Source organism: Camarhynchus parvulus, chromosome 18 (assembly GCF_901933205.1).
Source record: "Camarhynchus parvulus chromosome 18, STF_HiC, whole genome shotgun sequence".
NCBI lineage: Eukaryota > Metazoa > Chordata > Aves > Passeriformes > Thraupidae > Camarhynchus > Camarhynchus parvulus.
Window position 1 is genome coordinate 4,744,818 of NC_044588.1, and position 14,446 is coordinate 4,759,263.

General features: G+C 48.2%; 1 protein-coding gene across 1 annotated transcript in view; it reads right to left on the reverse strand.

The window, feature by feature from the left end:
* SLC39A11 (solute carrier family 39 member 11) overlaps positions 1 to 14,446 on the reverse strand; it is an 82,288-nt gene that overhangs the window by 47,217 nt on the left and 20,625 nt on the right. The window contains 1 exon segment of the mRNA XM_030962045.1: positions 8,809 to 8,968. Coding sequence (XP_030817905.1) covers positions 8,809 to 8,968 — 160 coding nt within the window.

The following is a 14,446-nucleotide window of genomic DNA, read 5'->3' on the forward strand; positions in this document are numbered from 1 at the left end:
GCAGATGGAAAAAAGATCTCAGCTCCTGCAGGAGGGAACAGGATCCCAAGATCCTGCAGGAGAGGAAAGGGATCCCAGTTCCAGAAAGGAAAAAATATCCTAGCTCCAGGGACGAAAAAGGATCCCAGTTCCAGAGAGGAAAAAGGATCCCAGATCCTGCAGGAGGGAAAAGGATCCCAGGTCTAGGAGGAAAAAGGATCCCAAATCCTGCAGATGCAAAAAGGATCTCTGCTCCTGCAGAAGGAAAAAGGATCCCAAACTCCTGCAGATGGAAAAAGGATCCCAGATCCTGCAGGAGGAAAAAGGATCCCAAATCCTGCAGATGCAAAAAGGATCTCTGCTCCTGCAGATGGAAAAAGGATCCCAGATCCTGCAGGAGAGAAAAGGATCCCAACTCCTGCAGATGGAAAAAATATCTCAGCTCCTGCAGGAGGGAAAAGGATCCCAACTCCTGCAGGAGAGGAAAAGGATCCCAGATCCTGCAGCAGAGGAAAAGGATGCCAGATCCTGCAGCAGCAGAAAGGATCCCAGCTCCTGCAGGATGAGCTCTGTCCCAGCAGCTCCCCAGTCACTGGCACCCAGCTCTGGCTCAAACTGGAGTTAAACTGGTGTGTGAGAGCAAAGCCAGCGGGCAGACCTCACCCCAAACCCCAGCCAAGATGGGAATGTATCCATTTTCCCAGGGCACAGGAGATTGATCCATTTTTCCAGCTCCACAAAGAGCCCCGGGCTGCCTGTGGGCGCTGCCACCCCCCAGCAGCTCAGGAGCCTTTAGGGCAGCCTTGCCAAGAGCCCAGGTCCTTTTAGGGAATAAAACACAGCCCAGGGTTCCCCAAACCTCTCTGTGCAGCCTTGCCAAAATTCCAGCTGATTTTGGGGAATAAAACACAGCCCAGGGTTCCCCAAACCCTTTGTGCAGCCTTGCCAAAACTCCAGCTGGTTTTGGGGAATAAAACACAACCCAAGATTCCCCAAACCCCTCTGCGCAGCCTTGCCAAGACCCCAGGTCCTTTTAGGGAATAAAACACAGCCCAAGGTGCCACAAAGCCCTCTATGCACCCCAAGGCTGAGAAGGTTTGGGGTGCTCAGAGCTGAGGAAGCAGAAGCAGAGCCAGGGTTGTCCCAGCACCCAACCAGGGTTAGGTTACACCTAGGGTTAGGGATTTATAAACCACAAAGCCCAGAGCTCCAGGCACACTGCAAGTAAAAAAGGCATCTTGAGGAGAACACAAAATTGCCAAGACGTGGCTGCCTCCATGGGTTTCTCCTTGGAACCAGCCCTAGCCCCAAGTTACTTTTCCTGCCTTGGGTTAGTTAGGGTTACACCTAGGGTTAGGGATTTGAAAACCACAAAGCCCAGAGCTCCAGGCACACTGCAGCTGCAAAAGGCATCCCAAGGAGAACACAAAACTGCCAAGACCTGGTTGCCTCCACAGCTTTCTCCTTGGAACCAGCCCCAGCCCTTGGCAGCAGCAGGCGCACAGGAAGGGGTCGAAATCCCAGAGCAGCTCAGGCTTTTTTGGACCTAAATCCATCCCTAGGGGTGGCACTGCAGGGAAGGCAACAGGGCACCTGCACAGGGCTCTCAACCAGGCAAACCCTGACTGTATTTTTCTGTATTTCTGTCCCCAGGGCATGGCCCGAGGGCTCCACACAGCCCCAGGAGCTCAGGGCCACTCCCGTGCCCCCCAGCTCCATTTTGGGGTCACTGCCAAGCCCTGGCAGCCCATTTCCCACCTCACACCCTGCACCCACAGCCCCTCTGCACGGGCACAGCTGGGCAGGGCTTTTTCACAGCCTCCACCATCCTCACAGCTGGAATAATCGGGGCAATAACCCTTTTTTCTGGCTCCCAGCCCCTGCTTCTCGTTCCACTCCTCCAAACCCTCCTTCGGGTGACTCCAAATCATCCCCATCCCCTCGCAGCTGGAGAACCAGCTCCAGAAAACAAATGAATTCCTGTGCTGGCTGAATGGAGCCAAAGCAAGCTCCACTCCAGGGGCTGCAGCAAACCAATTGTTGGTTTGGTTTAATAAACCTTGAAATTTCAGGGGGTTTTTCTCAGAGCAGCTGCACTGGAGTGCTTAATGCTGAAACTTCCCCCATTCAGACAAGCAAAAAAAGCAGCAGCATAACATTAGTTTTTTATATATATATATATATTTATTTATATATATATATATAATATATATATTTATATATATATAATATATTTTTTTTACACACACATATATATTATATATATTTTTATATAGATCTATAACATTAGTTATAGATATTTTATATATATAACTAATGTTATATAAAGTTACATATATAAATTATATTAGAGATAAAGCTATAGATATAAATTATATTAAAGTTATATCTATTTTATATATAACTATAACTAATATATTTTATATATATAAAATATATATAACAATAGTTATATATATATAAAACATATAGTATTTATATAAAATATATTAGTTATATTAAAGCTATATGTATATAAAGCTATATATAAAAATTATATTAAAGATAAAGCTATATATATAAATTACATTAAATATATACTTATACATATAAATTATATTAAATTAAAGTTATATATATTTTATATATAACTATAACTAATATATTTTACATATATAAAATATATATAACAGTTATATATATAAAACATAGTTTATATATATAAACTATAATATTAGTTATATTAAAACTATATAAATAAAGCTATATATAAATTATATTAAAGATAAAATTATATATAAAAATTATATTAGATGAAAGTTATATATTTTATATATATAACTAATATATTTTATATATAATATATATATAACATTAGTTATATATATAAAAAACATATAGTATATATATAAAATATATTAGTTATATTAAAGCTATATATATAGAAAGCTATATATATAAGTTATATTAAAGATAAAGCTATATATATAAATTATATTAAAGTTATATCTATTTTATATATAACTATAACTAATATATTATATATATATATAACATTAGTTATATCTATATAAAACATATAGTTTATATACATAAACTATAAATTAGTTATATTAAAGCTATATATATAAAGCTATATATAAATTATAATAAATATATAGCTATATATAAAATATATATAATATTATTTATATACATAAAAACATATAGTTTATATATAATAACTATAATATACAAAACTGGGTTAAACTGAACAACGCTTAAAGATCAAAGAAAAAACAAAAAAAAAAAAAAAAAAAAAAACCTTTAAACTGATTTTTAACTCAGTTTTACTCCTTTTTAAGCAGGAGTTTCACCTTATATAAGTCACAAGGGCTTAATGAACCTTTTGGATGCACTCAGGAGGCTCTGGCTCAATGACCCCATCAATGCCCAGGGTTTGGATCCATCATTTCTCCCTCACAGCCTCTGCTTCTGCTCAGGGAGGGAGGAGAAAATCCTGTGAGAGAGCTGGCCAGGGGTTCCCCGCAGGGTTTCCCTTCTTTTTTAAAAGAAACAGGGAAAAATGGGAATTTTCTGGCTCTAAGGACAAGCCCCACTGATGTGCTGCCTCAAGCATCAGCGCCAAGCCTGGATTTCAGCTCCTGCTCTGTCTCTGTTGGTTCCCAAGGGGTTTTGGTCTCCCCTTTATCTCGCCAGCTCGCTGAGAAAAGGAGATGCTGCATGAGCAGCTCCTGCTTCCCCCACTGTGCAGCCCCCGGGGCAGCCCTGGTGCACGGAAACTTCCTTTGGAGGGGAAAAAACGAGGAAAAAATAGCAAAGAATGAGCTTAGGAAGGGGTGATGCTGCTGCAAGGGGCCCGAACCCCCAGCTGGGCCTCAGATGTGATGCAGGGGAAAAAAAAAATATACAATTTCTACGTGATGAGGTTTGTGTGCAGGTCCCCCAGAGCTCCCAGATCACTGAAGTAACGAGTTTAACAAAATTTCATTTCTCTGCTGCAAGCGCACGGCGGTTGTTGTGGTTGTTGCAGCACTGAAATCCACCTGGAGCTGCTCCTGAGCGGCCAGGCAGGGGTGCCAGGGCAGCAGCTCCTAAATCCCTGCCCTGCAAACACCAACTGAGTCATTCCAGCAGAGCCTGGCTGCCCCCAGCGCCAGCAGTGACCTCATTTGATTGGTACCTCAGTCATTTATCCCTCAATCAAACCAATCAGCAAATGTTTCCAGCTCAACACCCTCAAGGGCGAGGTTCGAATTGGCCTCCTCAAAAGGAATTCATCTATTCAATTGTTGGTGTCGAGTGAACGTTCCTACTGAAATTGTCAATCCCTTTCAACAAAGACAAGATTTTTTTAATTCTAAGCAAAGCCAACAACGAATTTCTTAGACTCTCAGTTCTTCCTGCTGTTGTTTCAGTGACCTCTAATGAAAAGCTCATAATTTGAACTCTTGCACCTAATGTTCCTATGGTAATTCCACCAAAAACACCTATTGCTATTACATTTCTGTCACCTATAAATACACCCAAACAAAACCACTTCCCAAAAAATTCAATTGTGTCTATGCCTTCCAGCACCTCAAGTCCAAAGATCTTTTAAGTGCAATATTTAGATCATAACCAACCACAACTAACTTGTGACCTATCTCACTATAATGAAACAATTTATCTTACAAACATACCAAATACTAGCCCCAATGTCACTGTAATTTCTCACATATTCTAAGCCAATAATTAAAATTTCTGCTGCAGCCAGAGGCACAGCAGGCACCAGGGAAATGAGAAATGATCCAGGGCATCAACAGCTCCCACCAGCCCAGGGCGCTCCGACCTGGCCTTGGGGATGGGGCGGCCACAGCTCCTCTGGGAATTCCATCCCAGCCCCTCCTCACCCTCACAGGGACGGATTTTGCCCTCCTAGGGACGGATTTTGCCCTTTCAGGGACAAATTTTGTCCTCACAGCGATGGATTTTGCCCTCTCGGGCAGATTTTGCCCTCCCAGGGATGGATTTTACTCTCCCAGGGAAGGATGGAAGATTTGTTAGGATTTTGCCCTTCCAAGGAAGGATTTCACTCCCAGAGAAGGATTTTGCCCTCCCAGGGACAAATTTTGCCCTCTCAGGGAAGGATTTTACCCTCCAAGGGACAGATTTTGCCCTCAGAGGCCGATTTTGCCCTCCTAAGGAAGGATTTTGCCCTTCCGAGGAAGGATTTCACTCTTCCAGAGAAGGATTTTGCCTTCACAGGGACGGATTTTACCCTCACAGGGATGGATTTTGCCCTCTCAGGGAAGGATTTTGCCCTTCCAAGGAAGGATTTCACCCTTCCAGAGAAGGATTTTGCCGTCACAGGGATGGATTTTGCCCTCCCAGGGACAAATTTCGTCCTCTCAGGGACAGGTTTTACCCTCCTAGGGAAGGATTTTACTCTCCTAGGGATGGATTTTGCACTCCAAGGGAAGGATTTCACCTTCCCAACGATGGATTTTGTCCTCCCAGGGACAGATTTTGCCCTCACAGGGATGGATTTCACCCTCCCAGAGACAGATTTTGCCCTCCAAGGGAATGATTTTGCCCTCTCAGGGATGGATTTTGCCCTCCTAGGGACAGATTTTGCCCTCTCAGGGAAGGATTTTGCCCTTCCAAGGAAGGATTTCACTCTCTCAGAGAAGGATTTTACCCTCCCAGGGACAGATTTTGCCCTCCCAGGGATGGATTTTTCCCTCTCAGGGGCAGATTTTACCCTCCAAGAGAAGGATTTTGTCCTCTCAGCGATGGATTTTGCCCTCCCAGGGGCCGATTTTGCCCTCCTGGGAAGGATTTTGCCCCGCACCCAGCCTGCTGTGCCCCAGAGCCCTCCCAGCTGACGCTCCAGGGCAGCAGAGCAGGGCTGGGAGCAGCATCTCCCCCTCAGCCCCTGGGCTGTGCATCAGCAGCAGGGGCACCAGCTGTTGCACAGGCAGCCGTCCTGAGGCACAGCTCGGGTTTCCAGGGGCTCTGCTGCCTGGAAATCCTTTCTGGGAACTGCCCCAGCACACAGCGGGGTCAGGCCCGGCCTCCAGCCCTGCAGTGACCCTGCCCCGGCCATTTCCTCTGCATTCAGCACCTGGCACAGGCAGCAGGATGGGCTGGCCCCAGCCCTGGGGGGTTTAGGAGCAGCCAGGGCACTCCTGGCACCCCAGAGTGTCACAGACAGATTTTATGAAAAATCCTTTTGGCCAGGATTTTTCTCCTGAGGAGCTGGGAAGCCTCAGAGGAAAAGAAAAACAAGAATTATCTGCTGCTGTGAGATGCAACGGGTGCATCTGTGATCGGTGCATGTTGGTTGTTTCTAATTAATGGCCAATCACAGCCCAGCTGGCTCGGACTCTCTGAGAGTCACAAGATTTTATAATCTTTCCTTTCCTTTTTCCTTTCCTTTCCTTTCCTTTCCTTTTTCCTTTCCTTTCCTTTTTCCTTTCCTTTCCTTTTTCCTTTCCTTTCCTTTCATTTTTCCTTTCCTTTCCTTAATTTCCCATCCCAACTCCCACATTTCCCATCGCAACTCCCACATTTCCCATCCCAGCTCCCACATTTCCCATCCCAGCTCCCACATTTCCATCCCAACTCCCACATTTCCCATCCCAACTCCCACATTTCCATCCCAGCTCCCACATTTCCCATTTCCCATCCCAGCTCCCACATTTCCATCCCAACTCCCACATTTCCCATCCCAGCTCCCACATTCCCATCCCAGCTCCCACGGTTCCCATTTCCCATCCCAGCTCCCACATTCCCATCCCAGCTCCCACATTTCCCATTTCCCATCCCAGCTCCCACATTCCCATCCCAGCTCCCACATTTCCCATCCCAACTCCCACATTTCCCATCCCAACTCCCACATTTCCCATTTCCCATCCCAGCTCCCACATTCCCATCCCAACTCCCACATTTCCATCCCAGCTCCCACATTCCCATCCCAACTCCCACATTTCCCATCCCAGCTCCCACATTTCCCATCCCAGCTCCCACATTCCCATCCCCGCTCTCACCCCCATCCCTCCCCAGGGAGCAAGGCAGCTGCTGCTTTGGGATTTTCCTTTGTTTTCACAGCTTTAGCGATTTAAAAAGATGTAAATATGAAGGAAGGGTCAATGATTCAACAGTGATTAAGCCTGAAATATTCCACTCAGTACCCATTAGACTTTGAAAACACCCATTATGTTCCCAGAGCTTCCCCAGGGCCAGGCAGGCACTACCCAGCCCTGGGGAAAGCAGCTTTCCTGGAAAGCTGGGGAAAATACCGAGTTTATTTCACCAGAAAGAAAAGGGAAAAAAAAGGAAAAGACAATAAAAGAATTAATGTATTGTCCTTAACACCATTTCCTCAGAGAGAGGGCGAAAAAATAACCAACAAAGCCGAATGGAAATTTTCTATTCCCAGAACCATTTGCACTGTTATTGTCCGCAATAACTAAAAGGAGATGAAAACATCAAAAGCTCAGCAGAGAGCTGCGGGGCTGAGCACTTCTGCCTTCCCTTCCAAATAAAACCAAACCGTGCCTGAGATGGGAACTTTCCACCTGCCAAAAACATCAACCCCCCTGCAGCTGCCTCCCAAGGACTCCGAGGATGCAAAGCTCAGGAGAAATCCTCCCATGCCTCTGGAAAAAGCCAGGCTGCTGCTGAAACCCCGAGCATTTGCAGCATTTTTAGGAAACGTGTAATGAAGCAATGTGGGTAAATAAAAGAGGTTGATTTAAGAGGGGAGCAGAGCTACTCCTTGCAAAAGGAAAATAAAAAACCATTCCTGCAAATCAATCTGCTCCCAGTTGCACCCGTGATGCTTTAAACCACAATCCCGAGAAAATAATCAGAGGAGAAATAAAATTAATTGGCTAAATTGCATTTTTGTCTCCCGGAGAGCTGCTGAGTGCAGGAAGAGCCACTTGTGCTGTCTCAGGGGACCTGTCCCCAGCTCCCACCCCAAACAGCCCAAAGAGGCACCCAAAATTGCCTCCTTAAAATCTGATTAAAGAGGAAAGAGCTGCGTGTTCCACCCTCTGGATTCACCCCCAAAAGAGGGGACAGCTGGGGCTGGGGGGGCCACAGGGACAGAGGGAGAACTGGAAACAACCCCGGGGTTTCACTGCTGCAGCACAGCACAGAGATCCTGAGAGATCAGTAATTCATGGGCCAGACAGTGCACGTGGGGAAAGGAGGGGAAAAGGAGAAGGAAAGGAGAAGGAAAGGAAATTTCAAGGAAAGGAAAGGAAATTTCAAGGAAAGGAAATTTCAAGGAAATTTCAAGGAAAGGAAATTTCAAGGAAAGGAAAGGAAAGGAAATTTCAAGGAAAGGAAAGGAAATTTCAAGGAAAGGAAAGGAAAGGAAAGGAAAAGGAAAGGAAAGGAAATTTCAAGGAAAGGAAAGGAAAGGAAATTTAAGGAAAGGAAATTTAAGGAAAGGAAATTTCAAGGAAATTTCAAGGAAAGGAAATTTCAAGGAAAGGAAATTTCAAGGAAAGGAAAGGAAAGGAAATTTCAAGGAAAGGAAATTTCAAGGAAAGGAAAGGAAATTTCAAGGAAAGGAAAGGAAATTTCAAGGAAAGGAAAGGAAATTTCAAGGAAATTTCAAGGAAATTTCAAGGAAATTTCAAGGAAATTTCAAGGAAATTTCAAGGAAAGGAAAGGAAAGGAAAGGAAAGGAAAGGAAAGGAAAGGAAAGGAAAGGAAAGGAAAGGAAAGGAAAGGAAAGGAAAGGAAAGGAAAGGAAAGGAAAGGAAAGGAAAGGAAAGGAAAGGAAAGGAAAGGAAAGGAGAGGCAGCAGGGGGCTCTGTGCCCTCGGGGGGTGGGATATGACAGGATGCTTGCCTGGCTGCAGCCCAGCTCTACCTATCCTGATGGCCAGCTCGCTGCTGCTGCTGCTGCTCCCGAAATCCCAGCCAGGGCTCTGCTCCTGCTCCTGCTTCTCCTTCAGGGCTCTCTGCTCGCAGCTCAGGGCCAGGGCGGCGTGGGGAGGGCCAGGGAACCCCTGCAAGGCAACACAGCCAGGTCAGCAGAGCCCCGAGCTGCCCCCAGCCCCATCCCCTGCTGCCCAGGGCTTTGGGGTGCGTGGGGATGGATGGGGATGGCTCACAGCAGCTCCCACCGCTGCACCAAGCTGCGGCACTGGGGCTGAAAGGGACTTGAAAATCCACCCAGCGCCACCCCCTGCCATGGCAGGGACACCTTCCACCTCTCGGGGTGCTCCAGGCCCCGTCCGGCCCGGCCTGGGACAATTCCAGGGATGGGGCAGCCACAGCTCCTGGGGAACCCCATCCCAGCCCCTCCACACACCCCAAAGCCACCCCAAAGCCTCAAAGTACCCCAGAACCTCAAAGCCACCCCAGAACCTCAAAGTACACCCCAAAGTCTCAGAGTACACCTCAAAACCTCAAAGTACAGCCCAGAACCTCAAAGTACACCCCAGAGCCTCAAATACACCAAAGCTCAAGTACACCCAAAGCCTCAAAGTACAGCCCAGAACCTCAAAGTACAGCCCAAAGTCTCAGAGTACACCTCAAAACCTCAAAGTATACCCCAAAGCCTCACAGTACACCCCACAGCCTCAAATCACACCCCAAAACCCCCAAACACCCCCCAGAGCCTCAAAGCGCACCCCAAAGCCTCACAGCGCACCCCAAAACCTCAGAGCACACCCCAAAGCCTCAAATCCACCCCAAAGCCTCAAATCACACCCCAGAGCCAGGCTGAAAGCGCAGCCCCAGCCCCACAGCAGGGCCCTGCACAGAGGGAAAGGATTCCTGCCCCTCTCCCACCCCAGCCTGGCCACCCATTCCCTGTTCCCTGCCACTCCAGCTCCGGATAAAAAACCATCCAGGCGGGTGTTCCTGATGCCCTCAGGTTCCTCAGAGCCACAGAAGCAGGAGGAGCCTCGGGGTCAGAGGCACGGGAGCACGGCCGGGAGAAGGGAACGTGTCCCGGGCAGGGATTTGTGACCTGGTGCCACCCTGAGGGCCCTCCTCCCTGCAGGGCTGGGGATGCACCCCCAGCAGCAGCCACGGGGAGGGGTGTGCAGGTGGGAGCACCTGGGATCACCTGGAATTATCCCCAGGGAGGAATTTGCAAGTGGGATCACCTGGGATCACCTGGAATTATCTCCAGGAGCATCCCCAGGGAGCGATGTGCAAGTGGGATCACCTGGAATCACCCCAAGGATCACCCCCAAGGAGGGATGTCCAGGTGGGAGCACCTGGGATCATCCCCAGGAAGGGGTGTGCAGGTGGGATCACCCCCAGGAGCACACCTAAGGAGGGATGTCCAGGTTGGATCACCTGGGATCACCCCCAGGAGCACCTCCAGGTAGGGATGTGCAGGTGGGATCGGGTGGGACCAGGTGAGATCACCTGGGATCACCCCCAGGAGCATCCATAGGGAGGGATGTTAAGGTGGGATCACCCGGAATGACCCACAGGAGCATCCCCAGGTAAGGATGTCCAGGTGGGATCACCCCCAGGAGTGCTCCCAGAGAGGGATGTCCAAGTGGGATCACCCAGGAGCCCCCCCAGGTAGGGATGTCCAGGTGGGATCACCTGGGATCACCCCAGGGGGTGTGCGGGGGCCCCCAGGAGCACCCACAGGGAGGGATGTCCAGGTAGGATCAGGTGGGAACGCCTGGAATTATCCTCAGGAGCACCCCCAGGGAGGGATGTCAGGTGGGATCACCTGGGATCACCCCAAGGATCACCCCCAGGGAGGGATGTGCAGGTGGGATCAAGGTAGGATCACCCCCAGGAGCACCCAGAGAGAGGGATGTGCAGGTGGGATCACCTGGGATCACCTGGAATCACCCCCAGGAGCATCCCCAGGTAGGGATGTGCAGGTGGGATCAGGTGGGATCACCTAGGATCACCCTCAGGGAGTCATACCCAGGTGGGATCACCTGGAATGACCTCCAGGAGCACCTCCAGGGAGGAATGTCCAGGTGGGATCACGTGGGATCACCCCAGGAGCATCCCCAGGTAGGGATGTGCAGGTGGGATCACCCCCAGGAGCGCTCCCAGAGAGGGATGTCCAGGTGGGATCACCTGGAATCACCTGGGATCACCTGGGATCACCCCCAGGTAGGGAGCGGGGTCATCGATCATAGGATACCAGGACGGAACCCCCAGGGATACCCCAGGATCACCCCCAGGTAGGGATGCAGGTGGGATCACGCCCAGGATCACCCCCAGGGAGGGATGTGCAGGTGGGATCAGGTGGGATCACCCCCAGGATCACCCCCAGGTAGGGATGTCCAGGTGGGATCACGCCCAGGATCCCCCAGGGGATGCGCAGGGGGACACCCGGGCAGGGGCACACTCTGGCGGCGGCAGGGGCCAGGCGCCAGCACAAACCATCACCCCGAGGCACAGCAGCAGCAGGAGCCTCGCTGGGGGGGTCACAGGGACCCGAAACAAAGGTTAAAGATGAATAACTCAATTAGCTCCTCTCGCCTCATTTGCATAACGAGACCGAGCGGGGCTATTAATCCCAATGATCCCAATGACATCTCTGCGGTTCAGCTGGGAGCTCTCACCTCCGCTGACCCAGCCTGAGGGGCTGGGACTCAATCCCTCAGCACGGCGAGAGACTGAGGGAAAAAGGAGATTTCCAGCAAATCCTGGAGCTGAGAGCCAGGAAAGGGAAAAAGGAGATTTCCAGCAAAGCCTGGAGCTGAGAGCCAGGAAAGGGAAAAGGGAAATTTCCAGCAAAGCCTGGAGATGAGAGCCAGGAAAGGGAAAAAGGAAATTTCCAGCAAATCCTGGAGATGAGAGCCAGGAAAGGGAAAAAGGGAAATTTCCAGCAAAGCCTGGAGATGAGAGCCAGGAAAGGGAAAAAGGAGATTTCCAGCAAAGCCTGGAGATGAGAGCCAGGAAAGGGAAAAAGGAGATTTCCCTTTCTGAAATTGGAATAAAACCTCACACAGCATCACTTTCTAACACAACACACGTAATATTCATTCGAATATTTGCAAAAAGCCAATCATAAAATACACGTTTTTCACACCCCCCAATGCTGCATAGGGATGGAGGCAATCCCAGCTGGGTTTGGGAAGCTCAGGTGGATTTGGTGACCTCCCCGGGGTGGGGACAATTTGTGACAATTTGTGACAATCTTGGTAACCTTTAGGAATCCCAGCTGGGTTTGGGGAAGCTCAGGTTCCCTCCCTGGAGCTGGGGACAATTGACAATTTGTGACAATCTTGGTAACCTCCAGGAATCCCAGCTGGATTTGGTGCCCTCCCTGGTGTTGGAGACAATTTGTGACAATGTCGGTGACCTTCAGGGATTCCAGCTGGGTTTGGGGAAGTTCAGCTGGATTTGGTGCCCTCCCTGGGGTTGGGGACAATTTGTGACAATGCTGGTGACGTTCAGGGGATCCCAGCTGGGTTTGGGGAAAGCTCAGCTGGATTTGGTGGCATCCCTGGGGTTGGGGACAATTTGTGCCAATCTTGGTGCCCTTCAGGGGATCTCAGCTGGATTTGGGGAAGCTCAGGTTCCCTCCCTGGGGTTGGGGACAATTTGTGACAATGTCGGTGACCTCTCTGGGGTTGGGGACAATTTGGGACAATTTGTGACAATCTTGGTAACCTCCAGGAATCCCAGCTGGATTTGGTGCCCTCCCTGGGGTTTGGGGACAATTTGTGACAATGCTGGTGACCTTCAGGGGATCCCAGCTGGATTTGGGGAAGCTCAGGTTCCCTGCCTGGGGTTGGGGACAATTTGTGCCAATCTTGGTGCCCTCCCTGGGGTTGGGGACAATTTGTGCCAATCCTGGTGACCTTCAGGAAAGCAGCCCGGGCTGCTCTGAGTCACCCCAGCCCCGAGCCTGCAGGAGGCCCTTAATTGGTGTCAGCGCCTCCCAAACACTGCAGAGAGAGCAGGAAAGGCAACCGGCATTAATTAGTCGGTGGCAGTAATTAGCGTCGGCTGAAATAACCACGGGGGTTGATTAGTGCAGAAAAGGGAGAGACTTGGACAGGAAGAACTTGGAGGAAAAACGATTCTGGGATGTGGGAGCTCCCCAGTGCACTCCTGTGCTGCTGGAGTGCGGGGTTGGCCTGAGCCTGGTGGAGAAGAAAATGAGGGGGGAAAAAATGTCCTTTATGTAGGAAAAGAGGTGTCCTTTGTGTGGGAAAAGGTGTCCTTTATATGGGGAAAAAGGGATCCTTTATAGGGGAAAAATGTAATTTATATGGGAAAAAAAGGATCCTTTATATGGGAAAAAGGTGCCCTGTATATAGGAAAAAAGGGATCCTTAATATGGGAAAAAACCATGTCCTTTATATGGGAAAAAAGGGATCCTTTATATGGGAAAAAGGTGCCCTGTATATGGGAAAAAATGGATACTTTATATGGGGAAAAAATGGATCCTTTATATGGGGAAAATGTAATTTATATGGGGAAAAAGGGATCCTTTATATGGGGAAAAACTGATCCTTTATATGGGAAAAAGGTGTCCTTTAGATAGGAAAAAAGAGATCCTTAATATGGGAAAAATGTCATTTATATGGGGAAAAAGGTGTCCTTTATATGGGAAAAAATGTCATTTATATAGGAAAAAAGGGATCCTTTATATGGGGAAAAAGGGATCCTGTATATGGGAAAAAGGTGTCCTTTATATATGAAAAAAACATGTCCTTTATATGGGAAAAAAGGGATCCTTTAAATGGGGAAAAGGGGATTCTTTATATGGAAAAAATGTCATTTATATGGGGAAAAAGGGATCCTTTATATGGGAAAAAGGGGATTCTTTATATGGGAAAAATGTCATTTATATGGGGAAAAAGGGATCCTTTAAATGGGGAAAAAGGGATCCTTTCTATGGAAAAAATGTCATTTATATGGGGAAAAAGGGGTCCTTTATATGGGGAAAAGGTGTCCTTTAGATAGGAAAAAAGGGATCCTTTAAATGGGGAAAAGGGATCCTTTATATGGGAAAAATGTAATTTATATGGGGAAAAAGGGATCCTGTATATGGGAAAAAAGGGAGCCTTTATATGGGAAAAAGGTGTCCTGTATATGGGAAAAAACATGTCCTTTATATAGGAAAAACGGGGATCCTTAATATGGGAAAAATGTCATTTATATGGGGAAAAAAGGGATCCTTTATATGGGAAAAAGGGATCCTTTTTGACACAAAATGGGTATTTTTTTAGATTTAAAAAATGTATCCTTTTAGGGAAAGCAGGGATTTGGGATCACACCCCCCTGCCCAAGACTTTAATTGATCTGAGGCCAATTTTGGAAAGACTTGGTGACGGACACCTCGGAGAAATCATCTGCTCCTCTCCTCCAGGCCCAGGGGGCAGAGCGAATTCATGAAGAAATCCTGATGGGCTGATCCAGCCCACCTGGACCCCCAAAACGGGCACAGGGAACATGCCTGGCACCCTAAACGGGCACAGGGAACATGCCTGGCACCCAAAACGGGCACAGGGAACATCAGGGACATCCTGGGCACAGGG